Below are 25486 nucleotides of genomic sequence, written 5' to 3' on the forward strand. Positions count from 1 at the left end.
GCCAGCCACACATAATCACCCCCAGTAAGAAGTCGGACCACAGAGGAAAGGGCACATGCTCTCCCACTGCCTTCACACAGTTCAACCAGCCTGAAAACTCAGCTCCTTCTGCTCACTGGCCCTGGCTTCACAAGTGCCTACTGCCTACAAGAGGGGGCAGGAGGAGGCGGGGAAGGGAGCAGGGAGAGAATCACAGTCAAGTTTAGGGCTAGAAGACCATATCAGTCATATGGCACAATAACTTAACCATTTTGTGGGGTCCTAGTTCCTCTTTAGAATGTAATAACAGTTATGGAACTACAGGAAAATGTGTACACACACAATTTCTTTTTTTTTTTTGAAATTTATTTATTTGAGAGAGAGAGAGAGAGAGCAGGTGCAAGGGGGGGGAGGGGCAGAGGGAGAGCAAGAATCTCAAGTAGACTCCACGCTGAATACGGAGCCCTGATCCCACCACCCGGAGATCATGACCTGAGCCGAAATCAAGAGTCCGATGCTTAACAACTGATCCAGGTGCCCCTGCACACACACAATTTCAAAGTGGAGACCCTGAGTCACCCCCAAGCATCCCTGGGAAGCCCCTAAATTTTTTACTAGCAAGGAAATTGAGGCTCAGAAGGAGGTGGCTTGTTCGGAGTCCACCTTAATTTATGGCACAGCCTGAGGATGGAAAAATATCAGAGGCTCAGGGTGTCTGGCTGTGACCTGGACCACATGCAACCCCCCGCTGAGCGCACAGACACAAGTAAGCACATGCGCACGCACACACACGCACGCACACACACACACACACACACACACACACACACACACACGAGGGGCAGGAAGGGGACTGTTTCCAGGGAGAGCTGGCCTCTGAGGGGATTGTGCCATGTGCAGGCAGGTCCAGTCTGGTTCTGAGCAGCTGGTGCCCCGGGGCCTGGGGCTGAGATAAAGCCTCCCCAGCCCCACGGGCCTCGTTCTAGCTGTCTGGCTGCTTTGGACACACTGAAGTCTGGCTGCTAGAGACTGCAGTGTGGGGCGAGGAAGGCCAGCACTGGCCTTTCCGCTCACCTGCCGCAGCAGTGCCTTCCCCAAACCCAAGCCTCACAGCCCCCCAAAGGTGACCTGGGCGGGGAGCACCATGCTGCTCTTTGGGATGGCATGGGCACTGGCTAACGGGTAAGCAGCCCAGCCTGGGGCCCCTCTGACTAAGATCCTCTGCTCCTGCCTCACGAACAGGACCCTCTGGGGCAGCCAGGTGCCCTCCCCTATGCTTCTTGCTCCCAGCCAGCCTCCTCTTCAGTTCACTAACCCTTCCCTGGGAGGGGCTCTTTGGGGAGTGGGACCACAGGACACGGCCTCTTGGCAGTAGAGGGGCTGGTGGCAGTAGCTGTCATTCCCCAGCTGTGGGCAGGCGGTGGTGTGAACATACACGAACCTTCCTGGTGGAGGAGGAAGTGGCCCCCCCGCCAGGAGGACCTGGTGCCCTGCACCAGCCTCTAACTATTACCAGCGCCCGGGCTGGCAGCTGGACCTGTCCTGGAGTGGACGTGCCGGGCTCTGTCCCATCTACAAGTGAGTGAGGGTCGGCGCCTTGGGTAGCTGCTGAGCAGGAGAGAGGACTGGAGCCAACGTTCTGGGGGGAAGGTGAACTGGGTGGTGTCCTGGAGAAGCAGGCGTTTGGGAAATAGGTCTGGCTGGGTTCAAGAAGAGTCAGGGGTGTGGCGTTGGGGACAGGCAGCACAGGGAGCAGGCAGTGTGGGGAGAGGTACAATGTCTGCTCCCTGTGCCTCCCCTCCAGTCAGCCTTCCCAACATCATTCTCCCTTTGCACAAGGGGAAATTAAGACCTGGAAGAGATGGGGCGCCTGGGTGGCTCAGTCGGTTAAGCGTCTGCCTTCGGCTCAGGTCACGATCCCAGGGTCCTGGGATCAAGCCCTGCTTTGGCATCAGGCTCCCTGTTCAGCCGGAGTCTGCTTCTCCCTCTCCCTTTCCCCCTCTCCCCCCACTCCCCCTGTCCCTGCTCATACTCGCTCTCACTCACTCACTCTCTCTCTCAAATAAATAAAATCTTAAAAAATATATATTTAAGTGGGACGCCTGGGTGGCTTAGTAGGTTAAGCATCTGCTTTCGGCTCCGGTCATGATCTCAGGGTCCTGGAATCGAGTCCTGCATCGGGCTCCTTGCTCAGCGGGGAGCCTGCTTCTCCCTCTGCCTGCCGCTCCCCCTGCTTGTGCTCTCTCTGACAAATAAATAAATAAAATCTTTAAAAAAAAAACAACCTCCCAAAAATATATTTAAAAAAAAGACTTGGAAGAGAAATTACATGAGAGAGTCACTCAGAGAATAGATGACCAGATTGAATGTCCCAGGCCATTCTCAGAGACAGGGACGGGGCTGCGCTGAACACTAACATCTTCTCCCTGCTGCCCTTTCGGTGGACCCAGGGCCCCAGAAACCCGGCTTGCTGCAAGGAACCGGACAGTGAAGGCTTGCTGCCCAGGCTGGGGGCGGGCAGCCACTGCACCCTGGGTAAGCACCTGCTATTAGCCCAGATCTGTGGTTTCATGGAGGCTTCCCCGGGGAGGGAAGTTGGGTCCAGGCTGACTGTCCGGGTCGCCCCATTCTCTCCCTCCACCTGCCACAGCCCTTGCAGAAGCCAGCCCTGGGGGCCATTGCTTTGCCACTCGGCAGTGCCAGCAGCAGGCCGGCTCAGCTAACGCTTCTGCAGGAAGCCTGGAGGAGTGCTGTGCTTGGCCTTGGGGACAGAGCTGGCGGGAGGGCAGCTCCCAGGCTTGCCTCAGCTGCTCCAGCCGACCCCTCCCAGGTGGGTCTGCAGCCCTGGCCATCACTTTCTCCCCCTGCCCAGGCACTGCCACATAGAATCCTTGAGCTCTGGGCCTTCCTGCAGGGCCCATGCCCATTCCCTTGCGCTCTTGGATGAGTCACCTCCCATCCCTCCCGCCTCCAGAGTGACCATTCACGCTCCACCTGCCTCCTGCTCTGGGGGAAGCCCCACGTCCTCACCCTCCACCCTCCTGCCTTCACACTCAGCGGCTCACAGTCAGTGTATCTCCTCCAGGCAGCACTCCCTCTCCAGCCCTCCTGCAGCCCCTGGCGGGGGCCGTGGCCCAGTTCTGGAGCCAGCGCCAACGGCCCTCGGCCACCTGCGCCACCTGGTCAGGCTTCCACTACCGGACCTTTGATGGGCGCCACTACCACTTCCTGGGCCACTGCTCTTACCTGCTGGCGGGCACTGCTGATGCCACCTAGGCCATCCACCTCACGCCCAGGGGGCACTGCCCCCAGCCTGGGCACTGTCAGCTGGTGAGGGAGGGAGGTGGGGAAGGACACAGGAAGGGAGCTGCACAGGGGGAGGAGGTGAGCCACTGAACACCTCTTCCACTCTGTCTCCCGCAAGGCCCGAGTAATGATGGGACCCGAGGAGGTTCTGATCCAGGGCAAAAATATCTCTGTGAACAGGAAGCTGGTACCTGATGGGGAGTCTCAGCTGCTCCATGGTACTGTAGGCAGTAGGGGACTTCCCAGGGCCCCATTTGTTCCTCAGGGACAGCCTGCCTACCCCCGGGGGCAGGGGACAGCAAAAGGGGCAGCTGAGTGGGAGACTGCTGCCCCACCCCCCACTGCGACTGGGGGTATTTGGAAATGAGGGAGCCTGCTGAGTCATGGAGGTCATGGACCTAGTCTCCAGGTTGACTCCTGCAAGCCACCCCCGCTCGTTCCCTCACAGTGTGGCTTGGGGCCAGTCCCTTACTAACCTCTTTGAGTATCAGGACGCCTGGCTGGCTCAGTTGGTAAAGCAAGGGACTCTTGATCTCAGGGTTGGGAGTTTGAGCCCTTTGGGTGAGGCGATTACTTAAAAACAAAATCTTTGAGGGGTGCCTGGGTGGCTCAGTTGGTTAAGCCTCTGACTCTTGATTTCAGCTCAGGTCATGATCTCGGGGTCATGAGATGGAGCCCGGTGCCGGGCTTTAAGCTCAGCAGGGAGTCTGCTTGGGATTCTCTTCCTCCCCCTCTCCCTCTCCCCCGCCTCCTGCTTGTGTAATCTCTCTCTCGCTCAGATAAATAAATCCTTTAATAAAATCTTAAAAAAAAGAAAAACCCACAACAAATCTCTTTCCCCACCTGCCTCTCCGTGCTGGGAGGAAGGGCTTTTGTGCTATCAGGTGGGACCCTGTCTTACTAGAGCTTTTTTCCTGGGCTTCGGTCCATGAAGTGAGGTGGGGGTGGGGTTGTGTGTGTGTGTGCTCACAAGAGCTTTGTAGTTTACTTATATCTTGGAGTTACTTGCTCAAGAGAGCATCTGTAGTGTCCACGAGCTTCTCAAAGAGTGCTCTGATGGGAAAAACCAGTTGCTTCTCCTTTAAAGAGTATGAAGTGCAGAATTCTCTAGAATTGTCAGAATTCCATCTCCTCTCCTTCCCTGAGCAGTCTGCGCCTTAGTGTGATGGTGGGAGGGGTGGGAAGTGTGACTCCTGCCTTCTCCTGCCCAGGGCTGAGCCTGCAGTGGCAAGGGGACTGGCTGGTGCTGTCAGGGGGCCTGGGGGTCACTGTGCGCCTGGACAGGTCCAGTTCGGTCTCCGTTTCTGTGGACTCTGAGCTCCAGGGACAAACTCAAGGTCTCTGTGGAGTCTACAATGGCCAGCCTGAGGGTAAGTGGGCATGACTCGGTTGCTGGTATAGGAGGGAAGGAAAGACTGGAGAGCCCAGACAGGGCACCTCTGCCTCGCCCTTCCCCAGATGACTTCCTGGAGCCTGGAGGGAGACTGGCTGTGTTAGCTGCCACCTTTGGGAATTCCTGGAGGCTCCCTGACTCAGAGGTGAGACTACAGCCCCCAGGGAGCCCAGGCTCACTGCCCTGCTCCTGGTTGCTCCCCAGCTCCTGGCTTCTGTGATACCTCCAAGCCTCTGTTCTCTGTCTTCATCACTGGCCTTTTCCCTGGTACAGGGCCTGGCCCTCTCCCAGACCCTTGGTGGGGGGCAGGCTCAGGATCCCATGGACTTCAAGTGGTGAACTGATCACCGAGGGGACACACTCAGCAACCTGGTCACTGACCAGTTTTGGTTAACTAGCTAGTTATGAAACCTCCTGCCTGTGGGTTGATGTGATCCCAGCTCCCCCACCCCCTACCAGAGCTTACAACTGTGTGGCCCCCCCAAAACCCCAGGTTGTCTGGGCTGGTGGCCATGACAGTGGGGACTTGAAGCAGCCATGAGGGTAGTGGCCACTTTCCTGGTGTCCTGGTTAATGTCCCCCCTCCCCCACTGACCTGAATTCAATTGTCTCCAGCCTGGGTGTCTGGATTCAGTGGAGGCAGCCCAGGGCTGTGAGGACCCCCTGAGCGGCACAGAGGCAGGCACCGAGGCTGAAGCCCAGGAGGTGTGCCACCAGCTGCTGGACAGTCCATTCAGGGAACGCCATGCCCAGGTATGGGTGGGGGTGGAGGTGGTATCCACCACCAGGGGGGCGGGAAGGAGTGGGTGCTAGAGAGGTGCCAAACAGGGAATCTGGTCCTGTCGTTGCTTTGAATGAATGATCTCAGCGGTCCCTTCTAGTGCTCATTCTGTTTGATTCTAAGTCAGAGCATGATTGAAGCGAGAGGAGGGAGTGCTGGTGAGGCGGTTGACTGAGGGGCTGTCCTTTCTCTGAAGGTTCCCCCTGCTGAGTACCACCAGGCCTGCCTCTTTGCCTACTGTTCTGGGGCCCCAGCAGGCAGTGGGTGAGAGGCCCGTCGGGAAGCCGTGTGCACCACCTTGGCCAACTACGCCCAGGAGCGTGCCAAGCCCCATATCCATGTGGGCTGGAGGAAGCCAGGCTTCTGCGGTAGGGCTGGTGCCTGTCCCTCTTTGCATAGCCCCTGGTGTCCCCACCCTGCGCAACTGGGACCATTCTGACAGCAGCCCTGTGACCCTGGTTTCCTGAGCGCTGGGCCTCCTCCCACGCGCCCTCTCTTTGGGCTGCAGGCAAGCGGGGTCTGGCGGGAGGAGGGGGACCCTTGGACCTCACAGCCCACTCCCGTGCCCACAGAGCGCCTGCGCCCTGGGGGCCAGCTGTACTCGCACTGCACCTCGGCTTGCCCAGCCAGCTGCTCAGCAGTGGGTGAAGGAGGGGAGGGGTCCTGCCGGGAAGCGTGCGTGTGCCCGCCCGGCCTCTTCTGGGACGGCGCCCTCTGCGTGCCGGCCGCGCGCTGCCCCTGCTACCACCGGCGCCGGCGCCCCCCCCCCCCCCCCGCCCCGAGACACCGTGCGCCAGCAGTGCAACCCCTGGTGGGTCCGCGGGCCTCGCTGGCCCTCTGGCCGCGTGGTCCCCTCGGAGCCCTCCCTTATGCTATCTCCTCAACCTGTCTCCCCTTCCGGGGGGCCCCTCACAAGGGGCCTGTGACCTCTCCTGGCATAATTGATGGCCCTGCTTAAAGACCTAGCCAGTGACCTCCACCAGCTGACCTCCAGGCCTTGCAGGGTTACAGGGGTTGCTGGCGGAGGGAGGGCCACGGGGTTGGCTGGGGGCAGGAGGTCGTGGGCTCCGAATCAGAGCGCGCTCCCCGCCCCGTGTGCCCACGGCGTGGGCCAGGACGGCCGCGGGCTCTGCGCGCAGGCGCCGTGCCCAGCCGAGTGCGCGGTGGGCGGGGACGGGCATTACCTCACCTTCGATGGGCGGAGCTTCTCCTTCCGCGGCCGCCCGGGTTGCCGCTCCAGCCTGGTGCAGGTGGGTAGGGGGTTAACGCCGGGAGGAGCCCTCAGTGGGGCGCTGTAGGCGAGAGGTATGTTTCTCATCATAAATCAATGAGAAACACACAGTCGTTCCGGGAAAAGCTGAGAGAGAACCGACTCTGGAGGGAGGATGGCTTGCCGCAGACCCCTAAAACCTGCCATTGGGGTCCTCGCCTCCGCCTTAGGTTCCCGTGAATGTTCCCGCCCTAGCCCAGGGCACAAAGCAAAACCCATCCTCACAGTCCTTTCTCACAGATCGGACTGGCTGGGCTTATCACAGGCTATTTCCTGCAAAACAACCCCAGGAGAAAGCTGGGTTCTCCTTCCTCCCCAGCCCTTCCCCAATCAAGTTAGGTGACTTAACCAAGTTCAGGTCCAGAGACACAAACAGATGTGGACATAGGCCGCAGATTTAGCACGTGCGTACACAGAAACAGAGAGATGAGCATGCATACCTGCGGGGAGAAGGGAGGGGAGGCATCTTGCACCAACACGCACACACACGTGCATGCACACACACCTCTACATACTTACACACGCATGCCTGTGTGCACACACACATAGAGATACTCATAAGTGCTAGTGCTGGCCAGGGTTAAGCCCTATACCTCACCGAGAGTGTGGCTGGCAAGAAGGTGCTCAGCACATGCGTTGGGTGGGAGCTGCCTCCAGGTGGGTGCTGTAGGTGTCCTGTAGAACAGGAGAGGGTGCAGAACAGACCCTGTTCTCGGGGTCTTCCCCACCTCCACCCTACCACATTCCTCACCATCTGCCCCAGGACTTGAAGGGGCAGCTGCTGATTGTGCTGGAGCATGGGGCCTGTGACACTGGGAACTGCCTCCACGCCATCTCTGTTTCTCTGGGGGACACCCACATCCAGCTCAGAGACTCAGGTAGCCCTCACCTGCGATGTGCTCCCCCCCAATCCTCATCAGCCCAATCCCGAAGGAGTAGCCCCTCACAGGCCTCCTCTTCCAGGGGCTGTACTCATCGATGGGCAGGACATGGGCTTGCCGCGGCGTGGGCCTAAGGGCCTCAGTGTCTCCCGAGCCTCCTCCACCTTCCTACTGCTGCGCTGGCCTGGGGCCCAGGTTCTCTGGGGAGTGTCTGACCCTGCAACCTACATCACTCTGGACCCCCGCCATGCCCACCGGGTGTGCTGGGAGGGCAGGTGAGTGGCTGGGCAAGGCCACGGTGGGCCAGGATTTGACTGTCCCATGCCCACTCCTGTGGCCTGGGTGCAGGGTCTGTGTGGCACCTTCACCTGGAACCAGCGGGATGACTTCCTGACACCTGCTGGCGATGTGGAGACCAGCATTTCAGCCTTTGCTAGCAAGTTCCAGGTGGCAGGCGAGGGAAGCTGCCCCGCAGACGACAGCGCCCCACTTTCCCCCTGCGGCACCCACACTCAGCGCCACATTTTTGCGGAGGCAGCTTGTGCCGTCCTGCACGGCCCCACCTTCCAGGTAGCCGGATTGGGGGTGCTCCTGTTCGCACCTGTAAGTTGGGGTCAACACCTGCTCTGCCCTCGCCCTGGGCTACTGGGAGGGCCCTGCTCCCTGCCGTGGCTGGGCTACCAAGCCCAGGGAGGTGGCAGTGAGGACCCGAGGGAATAGGGCAATCTGTGGAGGGGGAGCCAACCCAATTTTTTCCTCCTCTCCCCCCTCAGGAATGCCAAGGCCTGGTGGACAGGGAGCCGTTGCACCTGCGCTGCTTGGCAGCTGTGTGCGACTGTGCTCCTGGCAAGGACTGCCTGTGCCCTGTGCTCGCTGCCTTTGCTCGTCGCTGTGCCCGGGAGGGTGCCTGGTCTCTCTGGAGGACCCACACGCTCTGCCAGTGAGTCGGCTCAGCCAGCCAGCCCCACCCTGAGGCTCCTCCTCCCAGCCCCTTCTAGCAATAGCCCAGAGGGATCCAAAAGCTTTGCCGCAGGGGAAGGTGCCCAGGAGGCCCTCGGACCTTGGCAGGTTGCTGGGCTTGCCTTGTTTCGGAATTCCAGAAGGGCGGGCCAAGCAGCAGCAGTTATGCCCCTGACCTGCATGTGTCTCTGTGCCCAGCTGTCCCGTGTCCTGGGGGCCAGGAGTACCAGGAGTATAGCCCAGGGTGTGGTCGAAACTGTGGGGAGCCAGAAGACTGTGGGGAGCTGGGCAGCTGTGTGGCTGGTTGTAACTGCCCCCCAGGACTGCTGTGGGACCCCGAGGGTGAGTGCGTGGCCCCCAGCTTGTGCTCCTACCAGCTTGGAACTCATCGCTATGCCCCTGGCAGTGCCACCATGAAGGACTGCAACCGCTGGTGAGGGCGGTGGCCTTGGGGGGAGGCACAGAGCTTGGGGGTGAAGAGGTGGAACTTAGAGAAAAGGGGCCGGGCTTGTAGCCCTGTGGGTTAGGGCCTGGCATGCACTCGCGGGGCAACAGAGCACTCATGGCTTCGCCTCGTTGTGGAGCACTTCAGGCCTATAAAGCACTCTTGTACATCATCTTATGTAATTCTGCCTCATTCTTACAATGACCTAGTAAAGTAGGAAGTGGAAGAATTGTTCCCATTTTGCAGATGAGGAAACTGAGGTTCTAATAGGCCACACGGCTTGCAGAGTCACACAGCTGTTTAATGATGAAGGGCTAGAACCCAGATCTCTGAATTCTGGTTGAGTGTGGTCCAGAGGCTCTTCCAAGGGTTAGGGAGAAGTAAAGGCCAGTTCTGGACCTGTGGAGGCAGGGCCAATGGCGAGGGCTTGGTGGGTGAGGATGAGACTTCAGAGAATCCCTCTCCTACCTGGCTGGGAATGGGGTTCTTTGAGAACCTCAGAGCCCAGGGAATGGCCCCATTGGAGCTGGGGCAGGAAAAGGTGACCATGCCCATCCCACATATGGCTGATGCGGGGAGCAGCCCCACTTCCTGTGCTTGTAACTGAGGTGTGGGGGGTGAGATGCTCAGGTCTCCAGAGTCAACGTTAGGGGCTTGGACTCCGTGGGTTCCTGAGACTCTCCCAGGTCAGACCAGAGGCGCCTGGGCCTGCCTTGGGCCTGCCTCTTACCTGCCTCCCATTCCTTGGCAGTGTCTGTCGGGAGAGGGGCCTCTGGAATTGCTCTGCTCACCACTGTGGCCCCCAGCAGACATTCTGCCCCCGTGACCTTGTCTATGTCCCTGGTGCCTGCCTCCTCACGTGTGACAGCCCTGGTGCCAACCACTCCTGCCCCCCGGACAGCACAGGGAGCTGTGTCTGTCCCCCAGGCACCGTGCTGCTGGTAAGTCTGGGAGGGGGCTGCACGGGGCACCGTGGCCCCTACTCCACCCAGGGCGCTGCCCTAGCCCCCCTGGGTGTCTGAAACAGTGAGTGGCGGGTCAGGCAGCCCCCCAAGGTGCCCCTTTGTCCCCGGCCTCTGCCCAGAACGAGCACTGCGTGCCTCCTGAGCTCTGTCCCTGCCGTCACGGAGGGCAGTGGTATCCGCCCAATGCTACCATCCAGGAGGACTGCAACATTTGGTATGCCTAGCCCCTTGAACTGGGATGAGGTGGGATATCCAGACTGGCCTGGGCAAGGGGAGCTCTCCAGGACTGCCCCACGCTCAGGGTCTGCTGCTTGGAACCTGGACAGCCACATCCCCTGGATACAGCTCTGGGTCTTTGTTCTCATGCCTCTCTCTCCCCAACCCCACCCCTCACCCACAGTGTATGTCAGGCTCGGCAGTGGCACTGCACGGGCCACCGGTGCGGCGGATGGTGCCAGGCATCGGGTGCCCCCCACTACGTGACCTTCGATGGGCTGGCTTTCACCTTCCCTGGAGCCTGCGAATATCTGCTGGTTCGAGAGGCCAGCGGCCAGTTCAGCGTCTCTGTCCAGAACCTGCCCTGTGGGGCCAGTGGGCTCACCTGCACCAAGGCCCTGACCGTGCAACTACAGAGCACTGTTGTGCACATGCTCAGAGGTGGCCGCAACGTGGAAGGGTGGCACTGCCGGGGGGAGGGGCACGCCGGCCGGCATCACACTTCTGCGGGGGGGGGGGGCCAAGGCCTGGGGTCCCCCACCGCTCCCCATCCCTGCAGCGGGGCTGGTGCCTCTCCTCTCTCCTCTTGGCTGGGAATCCTAATTCTGGAAGGCTCCAAGAAATTAAAGCCCAGAGAGGCCTAATGACTTGCCCAAGGGCACGTAGCTGGAGAAGCAAAAGGAAGGTTGGAGGCAGGCTGGGGAGGGGTTCCTGGGGATCTGGGAGCCCTTCGACTCCAAGGCAGAGCCCAAACGCCTCTCTTCCTCCCTAGGCCGGGCGGTGACGGTGAATGATGTGAGCATAACAGCCCGCAAGGTCTACACACAGGCCCTGGGCTGAGTCTGCGCCGTGCTGGTCTCTTCCTGCTGCTCACAACCCGCCTGGGCCTCAGCCTGCTCTGGGATGGAGGTCAGGCCCCCACCCCTGACCCATGCCCGCCTTAGCATCATGAGGCTGACTCCCCCCCCCCGACTCTTCCTCTTCCATACGAGTGGCGGGAGTTCCCAAATTATGTTTTTAAAATTATGTTTCTCTTCAGTGTAAAAGCAATACCTCCTCACCAAAGAAACATTTAGAAAATACACAGTTTGGGAAAGAAGAAATGAAAATAAACCTAACCTCCCACCACCCAAACCCAAGCAGTTGGCATTTTAGAAATAACAGTTACTGAGAAATTGAGGAAAACCAAAGTAACCCCTGGCATGGGCAGGGGTTCTCTGGTCAGCACGGTGGGGCTGCCCTCTGAGCCTCCGGCCACCAAGGTCTCTGGGGCTGGTGGGTGTCACAGTCTGTCTTGGAGCCTGGTTCCCGCCCGGAATCCAGCCGGCTGGAGAATTTCCCTGCTCCCCCTAACCTGGGTTTGGTCGGGAGAGTAGGCTCCCACTTTTGCCCTAGCCCCCCCGAGGTGTATGTCTCTTATCATCGTCAATCAGCCTCTGCAAAAAACCAGGTGGTGGTACCCGTGCAGACTGTCAAACAGGCCCACAGAATACCCGCCCTTGGTCTTCTCCCGCCCCTGGCCCTGAGGAAGGCCCATGGGGTCATTTCTCCACAATGCTGCCCCCTGCGGCCCTCCAGGCACCCGGGTCCTGGTGCAGTTGTCCCCACAGTTCTGTGGCCGTGTGTCTGGGCTGTGTGGAGATTTTGATGGAGATGCCAGTAATGACCTGCGGAGCTGCCAGGGCGTCCTGGAACCCACAGCTGAGCTGGCTGCCCACTCCTGGCACCTGAGTCCGCTCTGCCCCGAGCCAGGAGACCTGCCACACCCCTGCACCGTGAGCACCGGCAGGCAGGGGGAAGGGCGTGGGGGGCCGCTGCAGGAAACCTGTGGGGGGCGGGAGGGAGGATCCAGAGGCCGGGTGCTGCGGATGGGGTCTGGCTGGTCCACGGTGCTGTGCCCACAGGTGAACGCCCACCGGGCCAGCTGGGCCCGCGGCCGCTGCGGGGTGATGCTGCAGTCACTCTTTGCCCGGTGCCGCGCAGAGGTGCCCCCGCAGCAGCACTACGAGTGGTGTGTGTATGACGCGTGCGGGTGAGAGGGGCGAGCCGGGGACAGGGTGGGAATGGGGGCCAGGGGGTGGGGACGGCGTCCAGGGGCTGACCGATCCCTTCCACAGCTGCGATTCGGGGGGGCGACTGTGAGTGTCTCTGCTCGGCCATTGCCACCTATGCAGACGAGTGTGCCCACCACGGGCTCTGTGTGCTGGCGCAGCCAGGAGCTCTGCCGTGAGTGTGCCCTGCACTCGGTCCCCAGTGCCCAATCCCACCGTGCCCTCAGCTCCTTCGTGGATGTTCCCCCTGGCCTGCAAGCAAGCCACGTGTCATTCAAGGGCAAATATGTGTGGTGGGCACGCTTTTCTAGATGAACCAAGCATGCCGAGCTTGCTTTCCCGTAGAACTTTCATGTTGCAAACAGCCTTGGGAGGGGCTCAGCAAGAGTCTACACCTTGCTCCCCGTGCCCTCCGTGTGTCTCATCTTGGGCTGCCTCGCCTGCTGCTGTTGCATCCTGGTGCCCTTGCACCACGGTGACCCAAGCCTCTCTCCTCTCTCCCCAGCTCTGCAGTGTGAAGGGGGCCAGGTGTATGAGGCCTGTGGCCCCATGTGGCCCCCGACCTGCCATGACCGTGGTTCTGAGCCCGGGTGGCGTGGTTCTGAGCCCGGGTGGCACTGCCAGGCTGTCGCCTGTGTGGAGGGCTGCTTCTGCCCCGAGGGGACTCTGCTGCATGGTGGGTAGGGTCAGAATCCGCAGAGGGGAGGCAGGGCGCCTGGGGGGGGGTGGGGGGTGGGGGGGGAAGGGAAGGGAAGAGAGCCCCAAGGCCACGGTGACAGGGCTGGCGCTAGGGGCCGCTGTGCCCCTTTTGCTCCAGTCCTGCCCTCTGTGATCCCAGGAGGAGTCTGCTTAGAACCAGCTTCCTGCCCCTGTGAGTCAGGGGGCCGCTTCTTCCCGCCGGGGACTGTGCTGCAGGACTGTGGGAACTGGTGAGTGGGGGAGGGGGGAGGGCCCTGGGGAGCCTCCCTGCCCCCGGGCTGGCAAGGCCCAGTGCTGTGACTGATCCCAGGACGCTGTGCGCTCAGCACAGGCCAGGAAAGCCAGTGGCTCTGCGGGAGCGACAGTACCCGCTGTGAGGAGCTGGAGCCTGGCTGTGCGGAGGGAGAGGCCCCGTGCCGGGAGAGTGGGCACCGTGTGCCCCACAGGTGGCTTTGTGACAACCAGGATGACTGTGGTGATGGCTCAGACGAGGAGGGTGAGTGTCCTTGCCTGGCTGGGGCAGTGGCTGAGTGACGGTCAGTCCTCGAACGTGTCACTACAACGTGTCCTGAGCTGCTGCTCACAGTGGCAGCAGTTATGGCTGGTGGGCAGGGCTGTTCTGGTCTTTCTGGCGTCGGGGGCCTCCTCTAGGACCCTTTGTCATCCTGACCCTGACTGCTTGCCCCATGCCAGGCTGTGCCACGCCAGGCTGTGGGGAGGGGCACATGTCTTGCAGCTCCGGCCACTGCCTGCCCCCCGCCCTGCTCTGTGACGGGCATCCCGACTGTCCGGACGCCGCTGACGAGGAGGCCTGTCTGGGTGGGTGGGCTAGCTCAGGACTCCAGTCCCCCAGGCAGCCCCTCCCACTGAGCCCCAACCTTCCTGCCTCCCCTCCTTCACCAGTTCACGTTCCTGCTAGGAAGCTCGCACCCGGAGGTGTGTGAATAGGGGCACCCCAAACAGCCAGCTTAAGGGGCAGTGCCTTGGGACCAGCTCCAGCTTTCTCCGGCTGCAGGGCAGCTGAACTGCTCTGCTGGGGAGCTGTCCTGCGTTGATGGCACCTGCGTGGGGGCCGTCCTGCTGTGTGACGGAATCTGGACTGCCCGGATGGAGCCGACGAGGGACCCGGGCACTGCCCCTTCCCTTCGCTGCCCACTCCCCCAGCGGGCACTGTGCCTGGCCCTTCCGCGGGTTTTGGGGGGACTGCACCAACTCCCCCGGCCAGCGCCAGCTCCGGTGAGTGTCCTGGAGGAAAAGGGGTGAGAGAGCCGGAATCCAGAGGCCTGGGAAAGAGGGGTGGGAAGAGCATCTCAGAGGGAGGCATTGGGGCAGGTGCTGGGGGTGAGGAGCGGGCACAGACCCAGCCTCCTGAAAGGGGTTTGAGAGCGCCTGGAAGAGTCCCGGTCTTACTTCTTGACATCGAGGCGCTCCCACTGACTTGAAGGGATTGGGGCGGTCAATGCAATTCCTAGGCGAGGGGAGAGCTTTTGGGAAGCCAATGGGGGGGAGGCGGCGAAATGCGGGCGCGCCTGGACGTGGAGAGGGGCTGGAGGTGGGGGAAGTCGGGCGCAGGAAAGGGGCGGGCAGGGCCGGCGCGGGGAGGCGGACGGCGGAGGCGGCGGAGGCGGCGGAGGCGGGGGCGGGGGTGGGGGTGGGGGTGGGGGGTGGAGGGGGTGGGCCGGGCGAGGCTCCCCCCGCCGGGTCTAGCGCGGGTGCCCGCCGCAGCGCCGCCCTGCGGCCCGCTCGAATTCCCGTGCGGCAGCGGCGAGTGCGCGCCCCGGGGCTGGCGCGGCGACCGCGAGGAGGACTGCGCCGACGGCAGCGACGAGCACGGCTGCGCCCCGCCCTGCGCCCCGCACCTCGCGCCTTGCGCCCGCGGCCCGCACTGCGTGTCCCCCGCGCAGCTGTGCGACGGCGTGCCGCACTTGCCCCGACGGCTCGGACGACGGCCCCAACGCCTGCGGTGAGAGCCGGGCCGCCGCGCAGCCGGCGGGGCCCCGTCTCTCCCCACCCCCGGCCCCAGCCGCACGCCTGCGGCCTCGGAGCCTCCTTTGATCTTTTTCACGAAACTCTCTTTGAAGACCTTTGCCCTCCCACCCAGGCCCAGGGGAGAGAAGAAAGGGGCTTTTGTCTCTGCCCACATTTGGGCAAGAAGGAATAAGAGAGTGGGCGGCGGCTCTGCAGGCACGGGAAGTGGGCCTGTTTGGAGGGCTAGCCCTCCAGCTCCACCCCACCAGAGCCGGGCGTTCCCTTTGTGCCCCTGCGAAGCAACCCCTCCTGTCCCGGCCACCGGTCCCTGGGAGGAGGGGGCAGCTGTCCACAGGCTCCGACTCCTCCCCAGGTCTGCCTGCCCTTCCTGGACCCCTCCCAAAGGTGTTTTTGAGCTAGGTTCAGGTTCAGTGTTGGCTCTGCCTCCTGCTTGCCCTCCCCTGCTTTGGTTCCTCCCTGCCGGCCCCTCTGCAGAGATTGGGTGGGAGGCGCAGGGGCTCAACGGGACACTCCTCTGGTGCCCACAAGCTCCCCCCCCAGCTGTCCCCTGTGGTTTGGTTCCCCAGCTGTGCCTGAACCCTGAGCAGCTCTGTGATGGGATCGCTGACTGTTCCCAGGGCGAGGATGAGCTGGGCTGTGGGAGGGACACTGCTCCCCTGATGGAGGCCAAGGCTGCTGGTGGGGGGTGGGGGTGGGGGGCAGTTCTCACTCCTGGTCTGTTTTCTCTTCCCTTCCCTAGAGGGAATGACAGCCCCAGGAGGCCCCCCGCGGAACCAGGGCTCCCTGCCGGGAATACTCCTGCCCTGATGGCCTCTGCATCAGTTTCCAGCTGGTGAGGGGGTGGGGTGGGGGAGTGGGTGACTCAGGAAACAGAGCCATTGTGCCACCCAACTCGAAGGGAACCTTGCTCCCGTTCCCTCCCCAGGTTTGTGATGGGCAGCCTGACTGTGATTTGGCCGGGGAGCTAGGGCCTTCCCCAGAAGAGCAGGGCTGTGGGGCCTGGGGCACCTGGAACTCATGGGGGCCATGCAGCCAGACGTGTGGTCCTGGGGTGCAGGGCCGGAGCCGCCACTGCTCCCCCCGCCCCCGGGTCTCCCGGTGCTGCAGCACTGCCCAGGCCCTGAGCACCAGACTCAGGCCTGCTTCACGGCCACTTGCCCAGTTGAGGGGCCTGGGGTGCCTGGGAGGGCCAGCCGGGCAGGTGGGGGCCCAGAGAGAGCAAGGGAGCGGAAGACCACAGGGCTCACAGCCTGGCCTCAAGCCCACCAACGCGTCCTGCCCCTCCTGCTCACAGTGGATGGCAAATGGACCTCCTGGTCTCCCTGGTCCCCGTGCACTGAGCCATGCATGGGCACCATGACCTGTCAGCGACAGTGCCACCCTCCCGAGAATGGGGGCCGGACCTGTGCCATGCTGCCCGGGGGCCCTCCCACCACCTTCCAGACCAGTGAGTGCCAGGAAGGGGGGGCACAGCTGGGAGGAGGGTGTGGTGGGCTTGCTGGTGGGTGGCTTGTGTCCGCAGGGGACCCACCTTTCCCAGACTCTGGTTCTGATTTTCTCTCAGGGCCCTGCCCTCAGGATGGCTGCCCTAATGCCACCTGCTCTGGGCAGTTGGTGTTCTGGCCCTGTGCCCCCTGCCCTCTGACTTGTGCTGAAATCTCTGGTCAGGCTGTGTGCGTGGCTAGCCAGACCTGCAGCAGCCCAGGTAAGGGGGCCTCTGGGCCCAGGGGGTGGCAGGCGTGTCTGTGGAGGTGGAGCTCTCTGCAGGGAAGCCTCACCCCGGGCCTCCCCTAGGCTGCTGGTGCCCTGCAGGCCAGGTGCTGGGCAGCGAGGGGCGGTGCGTGTGGCCCCGGCAGTGCCCCTGCCTGCTGGATAACAAGCGGTACTGGCCTGGGCAGCGCGTCGAGGCCGACTGCCAGCTCTGCACCTGCCAAGACGGCGGCCTCAGCGCTGTCGGCCCGACCCTGGCTGTGCCGGTGAGGCCCTGCCCTTGGCCTTTCCTCAGGCTCCCTCGTCCCCTCCCAGGCCACCCAGCTGGGCACCTAGCCCTCTCCCAGCCCCTGACTCTTGGCCCTCCCTCAGTGAACTGTGGCTGGTCCTCCTGGTCCCCCTGGGCTGAGTGCTTGGGCCCCTGTGGGAGCCAGAACATTCAGTGGTCCTTCCGGAGCCCCAACAACCCCCACCTCTCCGGCCAAGGTCGCCAGTGCCGAGGCATCCACCGCAAGGCCCGCAGGTACTTGCACCTTCCCCGGGGACCCGCAGGGACCTTTTCCCCTCGCCTCTGGCTCCCAGTTAGGAAGCTGCTGGTGAGCTCTTTCTCATTCGAGATGCTTCCATATGCACCATGGACCCCAGATGAGGAAACCCCCCCGACTCTGAGCCTTATTAGTCTAAACACCAGGACTCCCAGCACAGTTTTGGGGAACCCCTGGCCTTCTCCTGCATCAATGTTACACCCTCCAAGTCCGAAAGGGGGATGTAGGGAGCCCACAAATCTAGGGACAGGTATGGGTCCTCTGGTTTGCACCCCCATGCCTCTGAAGGTAGGGGGGTCGGTGGGGGGGAGGGTTGCGGGGTGTAGTCATATCTGCCTGTCCATCCCCCTCTGAAATGGGCTCCATGGGCCAGGGTTGTGGCACCGCTTGCTTCCACACCCCTCTCTGGGGCTAGTTGCAGTTTCTCGGGTGCAGGGGTGGGATCTGGGTGATAGGAAGCCCGAGCATCCCAGTCGGCTCAGGACCGTGCCGGTTTTATCACGGGGAAGTCCTGGGAAGCCACTCACTCGAGGCAAATCAGGACAGGTTGGTGGCCTGGGTGAGCCCGCTGGGCAGGCATGCGGTGGCCCTTCTTCCAGGTGCCGGACAGAGGCCTGTGCGGGCTGTGAGCGGCAGGGCCGGCTCCGCGGCGTGGGGGAGCGCTGGCGAGAGGGCCCCTGCACACTCTGCCAGTGTCTGCCCAGCGGCACTGTGCGCTGCTCCCCGTACTGCCCACTGGGCAGTTGCCCCCAGGTGAGGGGGCAGAGGGGCCTGGGCTGGGCTGGGGGAGGCGCAGGGTGCAAAGGCCAGGGTTGCAGGCAGCTGATAGACTGGGTCGGAGGTTGGCAGTGGCCAGCTTGGCATGTCCAGCCTGACTCTTGTGTCCACAGGACTGGGTCCTGGTGGAGGCAATGGGAGGTTCATGTTGCCGCTGCACCCCGCCTGGTGAGTGGCAGGGTGACCCCAAGGGCAGGAGGACAGCAGGTGCTCAGCGGGAGCCCCAGGTGGCAGCACTGAGTCCGGGGGTCCGTGGCTACCCAGGCCTCAGGGTGCTGGGAGCCTGGGTCCTGGATGCTGGGGAAGGAAGGGGCCCTCTGGGTGGGAGGACTGGTCTCTGCCCTCCTGAGGTCAGGTCTCAGTCTCTGCCTGCCTCCTCTGTCCTTTTGGGGCTTTCTGCCTCCCGCCTTGAGGGTGCTTTCTTTTCTCTGATTCTACTGGGCCAGGTCTGGGGTTGCTTCCCTTTCCCCTAAGAGCAACTGAGACAAAGTTGAACTTTTTATTTTTATTTTTTTTCAAGACTTTATTTATTTATTTGCCAGAGAGAGACACAGCAAGAGAGGGAACAAGCAGGGGGAGTGGCAGAGGGAGAAGCAGGCTTCCCGCCGAGCAGGGAGCCCCATGTGGGGCTCGATCCCAGGACCCCGGGATCATGACCTGAGCCAAAGGCAGGCGCTTAACGACTGAGCCACCCAGGCGCCCAAAGTTGAACTTTTTATTTTATTTTATTTTTTCTTTTTTTTTTTTTTAAAGATTTTATTTATTTATTTAGAGAGAAAGAATAAGACAGAGAGAGAGCATGAGACGGGGAGGGTCAGAGGGAGAAGCAGACTCCCTGCTGAGCAGGAAGCCTGATGTGGGACTTGATCCCGGGACTCCAGGATCATGACCTGAGCTGAAGGCAGTCACTTAACCAACTGAGCCACCCCGGCGCCCCAAAGTTGAACTTTTTAAAGAGGAAACCGAGTTATAAATGAAACAGCAAGGGGCACCTGGGTGGCTCAGTTGGTTGAGCATCTGCCTCCGGCTCAGGTCATGATCCCAGGGTTCTGGCCCCTGCTCAGCGGGGAGCCTGCTTCTCCCTCTCCTCCCCACTCATGCTCTCTGTCGGTATCTCTATCTCTGGCAAATAAATAAATAAAATCTTTAAAAAAATAGAAATAAGTAAATGAAACAGGAAAATACAAAGACTTGAAAACTAATGCGTTTATGGTTCCGGATTCCTTATCTGTAAAGTGTACCTACAGGCAGCTGAGGTTAGAGGAGAGCCAGCGTACACAGTTGTACCGGTTGTTCACTGTACAAGTTAGTTGGCAAGTGGGAGTTAGATTCCAACCCTGCTTCCATCCAGAGATACCCTTATATAGTGCCCACAGAGGTCCCCTATTAGCAACAGTAGCCCTGGATTAGGAACTGCCGCTGCTTGGTCCTGGTCCTCAAGTGATTTCAGACTGGCGGTTTTATTCTACGTTCTCTAAATATTCAGTGCAAGTGGAAACCATCAGCTCATGCCAAGGGAAGGAGGACAGGCCTTTTCCAGCTGGGAGGTTGTTCTGGGGGCTTCCGGGAAGTCCTGGGAGAGAAAGTGCTCCAAGAAGTGGGGAGAGACCTGGGTGCCGGGCCAGGGGTCAGTGTGAGCCTATCTGCAAGTCTCTCTCTCCTGAACCCTGAGTTTCCCTACACAGGAGAGAACCAGGCAGTCCACCCCCTGGCCACTCCTGCCCCCTCTCCAGCCTTCAGTGCCCAGATCGGACCCCCTCTGGTCACCTACGTTCTGCCTCCACCTGGAGGTGAGGGCCACGAGCTGTCGTGGAACAGAGAGTGGACATTGCCCAGGGGTCACCCAGCCAGGAGGGGAGGCAGGCTGGCTCACTGGGATTTACCCCCGCCTTCCATGGGGGGACAGTTACCCTAAGGATCTGGAAGTCATCCTGGCTCAAGTTGCTGGTCTGACTGTCCTCTCTGGACCACCCTTCCATCCCGGGTCAAGGTCAACATGGGGCCCTTGGCATGCCTCAGCTCCCCTTGTGACCTCCTGACTGTTCCCCTGGTAGGCTTCTGCCACCGTCTGCTCTTCTCCCACTCCAGTCCCTCTCTCCTCTGCACTCAGACCCCTGCTATTCCCCGCTGGGCCTGGCCCGCCTCCCCGAGGGAAGCCTGAAGCTGGAGCCCCCCCACCCAGGCTGCCCTCCTGGGGGCTGCCACCAAGGGGCCTGGCTATCCGGGTTGGAGCACTCAGCGGCACACCCGGCCCCCCTACCTGCTGTTGGACCTGCTGCTGCCCCGGAACCTCACTGGTCAGTGCAGTGGGGGTGGGGGCTGGAGGACTGGGCTGTGATGGTGGGCTGGGGGTGGGGCTCACTCTTTCAGCTCGGACCCCTGCCCCACCCCCCCAGGCATCATGGTGCAGGGGCCTGGGTCCTCGGCCTTGCTCCAGTTCAGCAGCGATGGTCTACACTGGCACAGCTATACTGACTTCCTGCCTGGTATCCTGCCCCCAGCCGAGGTACGGCTGCCCGAGCCTCCTGGGTCAGTGGCCCATCATGCCTCTTTGTGGGTCCCACCGTCTTTGTCCCCGAGCGCCTTCCAGTCTCCCCGAGGGACATTCCTACCTTAGAGGCCTGTTGAACACCTGTCAGGAACAGGGGCTGTCAAAAGGGCATCAGAGGCTATCACAGTGGCTGAGGTGCAGGGCAGGTGTGCAAAGCTCTGGTGGGGGGAGGGAGTAAGGTGACATCAAGTTCATTGAGGATGGCAGGGACCACGTCAAGAGCAGCTGGGGCACAGCCCTGCCCTTATGGGGTTTGTATCCTCCCCAGGGAGACAAGCCTCCCAAAGCAGGAGGAGCCTCCCAAAGCAGGAGGAGCCTCCCGAAGCAGGAGGAACCAGTTTATACCATGTATTTACTCTGAATTCTGTCTCTGGGGATACATGAATGGGCACAACCTGGCCTCTGCCGTTGGGGCAGCAGGGCCAGAACCCACAGCCTTGAGGGGTTCTGATGATTCATGCCAGGAGAGCAAGAGCTCTTCGTGCCTTGAAGTTTGGGGGGCTTGAATTGGGTGGGCCCACTCAGCGGGGTCAGGGGAGGCAGCCTGGAGAAAAGGCCGGCCCCGGGCCCAGTGAACAGGTACCTCCGTCTCTGCAGCTTTTCCCTAGGAACCGGGATGACGGGGCCCCCACACTGCAGACGTTTGGCCAGATGGTGCAGGCACAGCATGTCCGGGTGTGGCCCCAGGTCCGCCATGGTGACACCAACCACAGCATCTCCCTGCAGGTGGAGCTGCTGGGCTGTGAGCCAGGTACCGGTGGGCTGGGGGAGGGAGGGGCGGGCGCAGGGGGAGGGCCCGACGGGAGCCCTCAGCCATCCCCTCCCACCAGTGTCCCCGCTGGCAGTGCCCCCGTGCCCAGGGGGCAGGCACCGCTGTGCCGGTGGCGAGTGTGCTCTGCGGGGGGAGCCGTGCGACGGGGTGAAAGACTGTGAGGACGGCTCAGACGAGGAGGGCGGCGTGCCCCTGCGCGCGGCCACTGACAGGAATGGGGTGCCCTGCTGCCCAGCTTCGCCTTGGAGGGCCCGGCCTGTGAGAGATGCCTTGAGCCACCTTCAGCCCTGAGGTGCCCGTGGCTGGAGGCGCCTCCCACCATGGGATGCTCGGATGCGATGCCCTTTTTCTAGAGTCTGGAGGTTAGTGGTTCTGAAAATGTGGCCCCTGGACCAGCAGCATCAGCATCCCCTGGATGTTGTGAGCAAATGCAGATTCTCAGGCCCCAGCTCAGACCTACTGAGACAGACCCTTGAGCCTGTAACAGAAATCTGCTTTACAAGCCCTCCAGGGGGGTCAGTACACTGAAAACCACTGGGTAGTGTCCACTTCATCTAGTCTTAGCGGACAGTGCCCTTCCAGAGTGCCCCAGCCCTGCCCTGTGCTGGGCCCACCCAGGGAGGGCACTGACCGCCCTGCCGGGGGCGGGGGTGGGGGGCATGCTATGAGGTTGGGAGAGCCCCTGGAGTCCTTGACGATTTGTCTTCTCAGAGGCTGGTCCACAGCCAGGACCCCAGTGCTCTCGTCCACCCAGCCTGGACAGCTGCTCCTCCAGCCCACAGAGGTGAGTGGGGAGCTGCAGGCCCAGCAGGAGGGGTGCAGGGCATGGAGAGCCCCGGCCCCAGGGCCTCAGCAGCCATGTTCGCTTGCCCCGCCGTCTTCCACCCTCTCTTCACGCCTTCAGCCAGCATTGCCTCCCTGTGTGTCCCTGATCGGCTCTTGTAGTCTGCCTGAGCCCATGAGACTTCTGGGGGCCAGCCCGGTACTGCATGGGCAGTTGGAGGCCAGAGGGGCAGAGAAGCCCCGGGCAGATGCTTGTGCTGGAGGAGTTTGGGAGATCAGAGAGGTCTTCACCACTGCGTCGTGAAGTTATACCCACAGGGCTGGCACCAGGGCCTCAGGCGCTCAGAGCTGGGAAGAGCCCTGTTTGTCCCTAGGGGCCCCAGAGGCTTCCTGGAAAAGGCTAGAAAGATGAGGGAGTTCTGTAATGTGGAGCGGAGGGGTAGACACTCCCTCTGGAGAAGAGCCTGGTCAGGAACCCAGAAGGGAGAGTGATCATAGCGCCGAGGCCCACATGTGTGGGTGCCGGGGGAAGACAGGGGTTTTGGGGGGCAGGAGCTGAAGCAGAATCCTAGGCGAGGCAGTGAGAAGAGCCCCTGAGCTCCCAGTACCTGGGGTGTCCAGCCCGGAGGTGTGCAGGGCAGTGGGGCTGCACTCCCCAGCTCTACCCTGCACTTTGAGGACGGGAGGGGCCGTGGGACCGAGGCACATCTCAGTGGGAATGAGAGGTCGGTGCCTAGTCGCCAGGCGGCACTGCCCTTGGGGCCCAGGCTGAGCCCTCTCCCTCCATAGGCTCTGGCAGAGGCCGAATGCTGGCATCCCTCGCGAGGGTCACCCATACCCCCCACAGGTATGTGCACAAACTCCAGGCCCCTGGTCCCCAGCGCGCAGGGCGAGGGACAATTACATCTCAGCGGTCAGTCTCCTGCTGACCCCTGACATCCCTCAGTGGAGCAGGGTGACCTCCAGGAGGAAGACCTGGTCATCATGGCCTCCTTGGCCAAATCCTGCCCCCGCTCACCCTCCTGGATTCCAGGGTCGGATGCTCCAGGCTGGCTCCCAGGGCCAAGCCTGGGCCCCGCAGTATGGCTGCCTTCCCCAGGTCCCTGGCCGGGACAGGTCTCCCTGGGGCTGTGGAACGCTGCCTGGCCCCACCTGCGCTCCCTCCGCTCACCCATGAATGCAGCCAGGCACCCCTTTTGGAAGGGCTTGCTGGCAGCAAATGACAGGGAGGATGGGGTCACCAAGTTAGCAAGATCCTAAACTGGACGAGGAAGGAGCTCCGCACGGCTGCCTGATCTGTCACCTGCACGTTAGCCCGAGGAGAGCTGTCCCAGAGCGAGGTGGGGAAGGGGTGGGCTGTTCTTTTGTAAAAAGCAGATGAAGCAACTTGTACCGTCACTAGAGTCCATAACACGCAGACTGTGGGATGAATTCTAATGTCATTCTAAATCTGCTTCTAGAAAAACGGCTGTCTTTTAACATTCATCTCTTGTTGGCAAAGAAGCGTCTCAAACCCCTTTTCACTGTAGCTGCCAGGAAGTTGTCGGGTGCGGGGCCTTAAACACAGTACTGTCCCTTTGACTTGGAAACTGCCCCGAGTGTCTATCTCAGCTCCAAACTAAGCCCTTTTCTACTTTCATGTAAAACCCTCTTGTGCTCCTTGGACTGCAGAATCCCCCTTCATCTGTGGTCTGAAGCCCCTCGGAAGGTGGGTATGGTCTGTCCTCACCCTGCACCACCCAGAGCCTGGATGCCCTTCCGAGAGCCTGTGTCTGCTTCATCTCTTGGGAGGGGAGCTTGTGGGCCTCACCCCTCTCCCTCCCGCACCCGCAGGGAAGGGACCAGCGACTCAGGCCCTAGCCTCCGAGCCTCCTCACTTGAGTCCTGGGGAATCTGTGCAGACCGTGACCACCACCCCCATATCCCAGGTGACCCCAGTGGCCCCTGCTGGTAAGATTCCGTGGTCTTCTGCCTGCTAAGCCCATGCATCCCAACAACGTCCCTGTTGGAGAAACAGAGGCCCCAGGGGGTTAGCCACTTGGCTCAAGATCACATAGCTTGAGGTCAGGGTTGTAGAAGGACCTAGGACCACGCCTCCTGAGGCAGCTCATGACTTCTCCCATGGTCCCAAGAGAGGCAGGAAGTGGGGGCACACCAGTCAGGAGGAGGGAGGTTGGGGGCCGAGGGAGGGAGGACACCGTGGGCAGGTGTCCCGTCAGCTGGCTGTGGTGGTACCCACAGTCCAGAGCGTCGCCCCGGAGCCCTTCCCCCCTGCAAGGTGCAGCCCAGGCCAGGTGCCCTGTGAGGTGCTGGGCTGTGTGGAGCAGGGGCAGCTGTGTGATGGGAGGGAGGACTGTCTGGACGGCTCCGACGAGAGGCACTGGGGTAAGCAGGGGTCCCTCAGGGCACCCTGGACGGTTTGAAGTCATGTGGGTGGCAGTGGCCAGAGGGCTTTAGGTTTGGGGAAGTCTCCGCCCCCTAGTCCTACCTCATCTGGGAAGGAACTGTGGGAGGCTGGGGGTGGCAGAGAGTGAAAAGAAACTGAGTGGGTAAAACAGCCAGGAATGTGTGTGTCTTTGGGGATCGTCAAAGGGGCAGATGGGACAGATCTCAGGTCCTAGCCTGTTTCACAAACCCTGTCTGATCTTTGAGTGGATTCCTCTAACCATCCATTAATCCATCCATCTACCCATCCATACATCCACCCACCCTCCATTCACCCATCCCTCCACCAGCCAGCCTTCCAGCATTCATTCAGCCACCCCATCCCTCATTCCTCATCCATCCATCCATCCATCCATCCATCCATCCATCCATCCATCCATCGAAAGTAGATTACTATGCTCCAAGCCTAGTCTCTCAATCAGGGAAGGGGCACCCCTGGGAGCACCCATTCAAGAAGAGGGTATCCTGGGGAAGGAACTGTTCTAGACAGTTTGCTTTCTCTCTGGACACCCAGAGCCCTTAGCAAGCAGAGAGACTGTGTGAGAGCCTGTGGCGAGCACAGACCCCCGGGGCTCACCCACACAGAGTAGAGAAAAGGCTGCCCGGGGTGTGGGAAGCTTCAGGAGAAAGGAGGCAGGACCTCTGGTCAACAAGCTGCTCTGCTCTCGGCCTGAGGTTGAAGGGGCTCAGTTTATCTTCGGGTCAGGAATCACTTCGTGGCTCTCTTCCCCCGACCTCGCGGGCAGCGAGCCCTGTGCCCTTCACGGTGCCCACCACGGCCCTGCCCGGGCTGCCTGCCTCACGAGCCCTCTGCTCCCCGAGCCAGCTGAGCTGCGGTAGTGGGGAGTGCCTGCCGGCTGGGCGGCGCTGTGACCCCGCGGCCCGACTGCCAGGACGGCTCTGATGAGCACAGCTGTGGTGCGTGCCTGGCCAGGGGACACCTCCGATGGCCCCGCTCCTGCGTGAGC

The 25486-nt window shown here is 61.6% G+C and overlaps 1 protein-coding gene across 1 annotated transcript in view; it reads left to right on the forward strand.

Moving 5' to 3' along the window:
• Positions 1-1123: 1123 nt before the first annotated feature.
• The window catches only part of SSPOP, a 52242-nt gene continuing 27879 nt past the window's right edge, over positions 1124-25486 (forward strand). Inside the window, 61 exon segments of the mRNA XM_035723222.1 lie at positions 1124-1161; positions 1397-1445; positions 1447-1482; positions 1484-1557; positions 2430-2493; positions 2496-2514; positions 2630-2809; positions 3065-3309; positions 3404-3503; positions 4497-4655; positions 4744-4823; positions 5294-5431; positions 5656-5827; positions 6032-6219; positions 6221-6270; positions 6538-6709; positions 7493-7607; positions 7693-7866; positions 7951-8180; positions 8384-8549; positions 8769-9003; positions 9767-9956; positions 10100-10194; positions 10381-10637; positions 10969-11018; positions 11021-11105; positions 11775-11971; positions 12101-12228; positions 12314-12323; positions 12325-12398; positions 12400-12422; positions 12753-12923; positions 13086-13176; positions 13273-13442; positions 13640-13765; positions 13962-14042; positions 14045-14182; positions 14672-14871; positions 14873-14909; positions 15675-15694; positions 15696-15767; positions 15861-16013; positions 16016-16094; positions 16227-16382; positions 16500-16640; positions 16730-16873; positions 16876-16911; positions 17018-17168; positions 17790-17943; positions 18081-18135; positions 19653-19757; positions 20078-20136; positions 20138-20264; positions 20364-20473; positions 21116-21269; positions 21364-21548; positions 22818-22920; positions 23907-24023; positions 24180-24458; positions 25265-25392; positions 25394-25436. Coding sequence (XP_035579115.1) covers positions 1124-1161; positions 1397-1445; positions 1447-1482; positions 1484-1557; positions 2430-2493; positions 2496-2514; positions 2630-2809; positions 3065-3309; positions 3404-3503; positions 4497-4655; positions 4744-4823; positions 5294-5431; positions 5656-5827; positions 6032-6219; positions 6221-6270; positions 6538-6709; positions 7493-7607; positions 7693-7866; positions 7951-8180; positions 8384-8549; positions 8769-9003; positions 9767-9956; positions 10100-10194; positions 10381-10637; positions 10969-11018; positions 11021-11105; positions 11775-11971; positions 12101-12228; positions 12314-12323; positions 12325-12398; positions 12400-12422; positions 12753-12923; positions 13086-13176; positions 13273-13442; positions 13640-13765; positions 13962-14042; positions 14045-14182; positions 14672-14871; positions 14873-14909; positions 15675-15694; positions 15696-15767; positions 15861-16013; positions 16016-16094; positions 16227-16382; positions 16500-16640; positions 16730-16873; positions 16876-16911; positions 17018-17168; positions 17790-17943; positions 18081-18135; positions 19653-19757; positions 20078-20136; positions 20138-20264; positions 20364-20473; positions 21116-21269; positions 21364-21548; positions 22818-22920; positions 23907-24023; positions 24180-24458; positions 25265-25392; positions 25394-25436 — 7378 coding nt within the window.

This window comes from Zalophus californianus, chromosome 12, assembly GCF_009762305.2.
Source record: "Zalophus californianus isolate mZalCal1 chromosome 12, mZalCal1.pri.v2, whole genome shotgun sequence".
Taxonomy (NCBI): Eukaryota; Metazoa; Chordata; class Mammalia; order Carnivora; family Otariidae; genus Zalophus; species Zalophus californianus.